Consider the following 5,726-nt stretch of genomic DNA (forward strand, 5'->3'; position numbering starts at 1 on the left):
TATATTATTTATTCTGTGTGAATTCGTATGTTCCATATTCTTTATGTTTCATAATTCTTGTTAATTCCGCCACTCGAACCGATCCGTTCCGTTATTCGCCGGAATCGTGTGTTTAGCAACTACGTCTCAGGGCGTAGATACAGTCGACCTTCGTACGCGTAACTCAGTATCGGCAACGGATTAATTCTCGGTAGCTAACGTTTAATATCGTACCTTGTCATTTATCCACGCGTCCCTTAAGGAATCCCGTATCGCGTGGCTTACATATTATTGGTATCGAAATTACCATTTCATTTTGTAATTTAGTTATCATTGTTAATTCTTATAAGTCCCAAAATAAAGGGCCCATTGTTATTTTGTTACTGGTTAATTGGAAGTTCTCAATCTTTATTCAGCGTACCATCTATAAGATCCAAGCCCCTCTACTATCTCGTTGCGATCTAGCTGGCCTGGTTAATTTCCTTCTTTCCCTCGGAATCTTCCTTTGCAGTCTCGTGGCACAAAGGTGTGCCTGGCGCCCAAGAGCATTTAGTATTCCGAATTCCTGGATCTCGGGGAAAAGCAAGGAGTATTGTAATTTGTGACGGCATCGTTCCGTCTGGCGTGAAGAATAACGTCACAATATGTTGTAACGTGGCGTCCGTGGGACGGCCAGTTACATAAAAGCGTAGGGGCACGGAGAGCCGTGTCGCCAACGAAAGCCGCCAAGAGAATGCCGATGCCGACGAAGATTCATGGCAAGGAGAAGCCGGGGAGAGAAACCGGCACCGCCGAGCCCGAAAATCGGGCGGACTCGGGTAAGATCGGCGCCGCCCGGAGACTGGCGGGCGGTGAGCGCCGAAAAGCGGATAGCGGACCGAGGCGAGAGATAACGCACGAGTTCGGGTGAACTCGGGATTCTTCGGGAATCCTCGGGCCGGGGGGCAAAAAGGGGCCCACTTCGTTTCGAACCGCGGATCGGGAATACCGAAAATCGGCGGATAAGGTATCGCGATTTTTCTGGTTGGAGTGTGGTGAGAGTGTGTGAGGGTTGCAGGACCTGTTGTGCAACGTGGCTTTTTCCCGGACGTGATATGGAATGGAATCTATCGACGACGACGGCGCTCCTACGGTACTCGGAGAATAGAGGGTGGAGACGGCCGACGAGGAGGAAAATTGCCAACCACCACCACCCGAGCGACGAGGAAGAAAGGTACGGTTCACCGGAAGATTCGGTAAGTGCAGTTTAGGCGACCGCCCCGAAGCCATGCAGCCGGGGATGAAGCGCATCCGGCGGTGCATCTTGGCACGAGGAGTGGGGGGCCGCGGGCCTCGCCACGGGTCCTGGCGGTTGCAGATTTGAACCGACCACCGTCAACAGGGATGACCTCCGCGACCGCGTTGTGTATTAGAATTGTATAGAGCCGCGCTCGTATACATCACCCGACTGTACTCGTTTACCTAGGCGAAATAAAGGGCCATTGTTGGAATTAAATGCCACCGTGTTAGTCATTACCAAAGAAGCCGGCTGATTCCTGTAGATACTCGCCGCCCTCTCGTTCCCCTCTACCATGACGGGTTAGGAGCTAGCGGGAAGATCCGGTCGAGAAGACTCCCGGAAGTGATGCGCCGCGGATTAAAAATTAAAGGCCCGACGAGTCGGGCTGGTGCAAGGATGCACCTGGCGCCCAAGGGATCCGCGGAATGCCACGTTGGGGTCGCGGATAGAACGTAGGCCAGGAAATGCGTTACAATGTATACAGGGTGTCCCAAAACTGCTTTTGGACCGAAAAGTGGGCGATGCCTCGAGGTGCCCTGAGTACCCTCCCGCAAACCGTTTGCCAAAATTCGCAATAGTTTTTAAATCAGAAGCATTTAAGTGCGACCAATCAGAACGAAGGATTTCCGCGGATTCACTCGCAGATGCCAAAGATAGCTGCTTTGCAATATCTTCCCACAAATTCCGCGCTGAGCAATTGTTTCATAGCCCGAGCGAGCGTCGTAGGATTTGTTGACAAACTACCAATATGGGCATGGGCGTGACTTAGGCTGGCGCAACAGCTACACGTGCAACGCCCGATCGGCAATTGTTTCGGGATACGCATCAGCCAGACGAAAACCGGTACACGGTATCCAAATCGTCATGCAATGAATCTTATAGCAGTCCTGAGGAAAACAGATTATTAAAGTGAGAGGGAGTCGGAAGGGTGGGTGGTGGGACTGATGCATTAAATTTAAAATGAATTGAAAACTAAGCATAAAAGTATTATTTTTTTTTGTCCTGTGAATAGCCATATCGAATTTCCAAGACATCGCGATTGCTGGTTTCAAAGTTATAGAGCACTCATCGATTCTGCAAACTGTAAAACATACGTAAAATAGGAAAATAGATTAGGAGAGAAACGCAAAGACACGTGTATCCCTTCTTTTCGTCCCTAGAATGTTCACACCAAGTTGCAACACTTTCCGACTTTCGGTGGCAACATTTATCGACTCTAAAGTTTGCAAAAAATACATGAAATCGAAAAAATGATCTGGGAAAAAAATGCAAAAATACGTATCCCGTTTTTTCGTCGCTAGAATGTCCCCACCAAGTTGCAGCCTTTTGCGACTTCTAGTGGCAAAGTTACGCAACACTTGTCGACTCTGAATTTTCAAAAAAATACATGAAATTGAAAAAATTATCTGAGAAAGAAATGCAAAAATACGTATCCCCTTTTCTCGTCACTCGAATGAGTATCCAATTTTCAGATCTTTGCTAATTACGATGTGAAACTTATAGAGTGTTAGCCGATTTTTGATTTTGGATTTTTAAAAGATATGGAAGACACATGGGTGGAGGTATACGAGAGGTATAGGTAGAGAGTAGATAATAGTATAGAAGAAGTATAGGAAGAGAATGGGCAAAGGTATAAGAAAATTATGGGAAAGGTATACATGGAACTTATGTGTACGATTTATGCCTAGCTGTCATTGAAAAAATGGATTAAGGAGAGGAGGTGTGTTATAAAGAATTAAACCTGAAATTTGGTTTAAACATTTATTGTATAAATTAATTAAAAAGTATAATTTAATTAATGTAATTTGATGACCTATTTTGCTAACGGAAAGTAAATAATGAATTTAGGTTTATGTTTACAATGTGTTAATGCGTTATAGAAATGCACAAAAGTCTTAAACCGGTAAGTAATGACAATATAATAACTTAGATTAGTCAAGTTAATAATAATTAAAACTAAATAATAATAATCGCAGTTATGTTATAGAACAGGTTATTGGTTATAATAATTATCATTTAGAACTTCCAGTATCTTCATTCATTGGACTGATCAAGACCGTGACTGTGAAAAAATGATAGCGAATAAATTATACATCATATGTTTTACTATATTATGTATAATTTAATCTTTATCACTAATTTGCCGTTATGGCTTGTCCAATACAATGAATGAAGAGACTGGAAATTCTAGATGGCCGTCCCCGCTTGTTGTCCTCAGGTTAGGTCATATGTTCTTCTATTTCCTTTTCTCGTCACCCTAATAATGACAATCTGGAAAAGAAAATGTAGATGGTTATTTATATCTTATTTGTTAAATAAAAGTGACAAATGGATTATAGGGGAGGGTTCGCTTACCTTTGACTGTAGCATGATGATAGGCGAATCCTGTTTACTTTTCATTGCTGGCCTCGCTTATTGAACTTGTGCCGCTTTCTCTCGCGTTCATGTAAAAGGAATAGAAAAGGAAAAAAGAAATTATTAAATTAATTTAAAAAATAATGTTGTACTGTATTGTGTTTACTTACTTTTTTCGAAGTCGATCGAAAGATTGTTCCCACCAAGAATGATGTTCACATGAAATGAAAAACAAATTTATTAGCATATCTAATTGATATTGTTAAGGTGCTGTTGTAAAACGTACCTTTTATATTGAAGTTGTTTTACAATTTGACCGGCCGGTCGTCGTCTTGTACAGAAACACACAGGGGCGCAGACAGGCAGCGCTGGACCTAGCATCTAAAGCATGATAAAAATCCAAATAGATTAAGTATCAAATTTAAACATTAATTTCTTATTGAATAATTCTGTTTCCTTACCTGGATGAAGAAGGTTGTCGAAGTGACCGCCATTCGCCTGAATGCAGCACCTCGCACGCTGCAAGAGGCTGCCTCGACAGTTCACCAGCATTTACGGGGTGATGGAACGCATGGCAGTGTCGATCCGCAGGTGAAGCTCTTGCAGTGTCTCGATGGGTGTCCTGTAGACGACCGACTTCACGTGTCCCCAGAGGAAGAAATCCAATGGCGTCAGGTCTGGGGAACGTGCCGGCCAGTGACGGGGTCCTTCTCGTTCGATCCAGCGCTCCGGAAACATACCGTCGAGTTGATGACGAACGATGCCGGCTGCATGTGCAGGAGCCCCGTCGTGCTGCAGCCGGATCCTCGTCAGGTCCTCTTCGAGCAGTCCGCTGATGCGAAGGAGGGGTTTGAGGTTGCGCCTGAGAAATCCATGGTATTTCTCGGCTGTCAACGTTCCCCCCAACTGGAAAGGTCCTATCTGAAATTAAAAGAGCAATTTGTTTTACGAAAAAAATTTAACTTAAATTCCAAGATTACTTACCAGTTTATCATTAATTATTCCTGCCCAAAGATTCAGAGAGAATCGTCGCTGATGCCTCACAGGTATCGGAGCGTACGGATTCTCTGAAGCCCACACGTGAAAATTGTGTGTATTCCAGCATCCAGAGCGTCCGAAAGACGATTCATCGGTAAACATAATGTTTCCGATGAAAGTCGAATCTTCCTCGTGTTTCTGGAGCACCCACTCACAAAAATTACGCCTGATAGCGTAATCAGATGGCTGAAGCTCTTGTACACTCCTATAGTGATACGCGTGCCACTTCTCAACTTTTAAAATCCTATGGATCGTGCCTCGCGATAATCCTGGCGAGCGCGCCACCGACCACACGCTCGCCGTCGGATCTTCGCGAAACGCGTCCAAAACACGCTCCTCACTTGGGGGGGTCCGTCTCTGACGCGGTGCACCTGTTCCTTGGTGATTGGACATAGCATTTCCGGTGGACTGTATGCGCATCACCGCACCCCGGATCACCGCAGCTGAGGGATGTCGCCGAACGGCTTGGGAAGCACTCCGCTTACTTCCGAGCCGCTTCCTCCGCGTTGCATTCATTTATTCCATATTGAAGGATCATATCGCCGTATTCCTCACAAGTATATTCCATTATATCCAAGTATAATCCAGTTTAAGCGACACTAAACAGAAAAACAACAGTTTACAATACGAATATCACAGTTTAAAGTTCCCTTTAAGGCGTCTGTTTCCAGTGCACTCAAGAGAAGAACTATAGCTAACGGACAAAGAGTGGAGAGTGGGAGGCCAACGAATAGTAAAATTGGACGCCAAGCAGTGCATCTATTTTATTATCCGATGACCCCCCTCCCACCCTCACCACTCTTTGTCCGTTAGAATATTTCTTTTCGTGAGGGATATACCAACGAATGAAGAATCGAACACCCGCGACAAAGGAGGCCCGATGGGCCCAAATAGGGTACCTACCCGAGCCAGCTGAACAACCGACAGCCGACGCCAGGGAGCCGCCACCCCCGACGAGTCCGGACGAGGACAACACCCCGCTAAGGGGAATAATAAAAACACGACCACCCCGAGGCCCCAAGATTACCCTACAGCGCCCCTCTGAGGTCCCCCCCCTTCCTCCCCAAGCCCCTCC

General features: G+C 45.5%; 1 protein-coding gene across 1 annotated transcript; it reads right to left on the reverse strand.

Moving 5' to 3' along the window:
• Positions 1-3,772: 3,772 nt before the first annotated feature.
• LOC107272036 (transposable element Tcb1 transposase) lies at positions 3,773-5,331 on the reverse strand. Its single transcript, XM_025089310.1, has 4 exons — positions 4,598-5,331; positions 4,075-4,534; positions 3,900-3,994; positions 3,773-3,782 (listed from the first exon to the last, which is right to left on the reverse strand). The coding sequence occupies exons 1-2, from the start codon at positions 5,165-5,167 to the stop codon at positions 4,166-4,168; spliced, it is 939 nt and encodes a 312-aa protein (XP_024945078.1). The 5' UTR covers positions 5,168-5,331; the 3' UTR covers positions 3,773-3,782; positions 3,900-3,994; positions 4,075-4,165.
• Between the last annotated feature and the right edge of the window lie 395 nt (positions 5,332-5,726).

The sequence above is a fragment of the Cephus cinctus genome, unplaced genomic scaffold (assembly GCF_000341935.2).
Source record: "Cephus cinctus unplaced genomic scaffold, Ccin1 Ccin1_scaffold1098, whole genome shotgun sequence".
In the NCBI taxonomy this organism is placed as follows: domain Eukaryota; kingdom Metazoa; phylum Arthropoda; class Insecta; order Hymenoptera; family Cephidae; genus Cephus; species Cephus cinctus.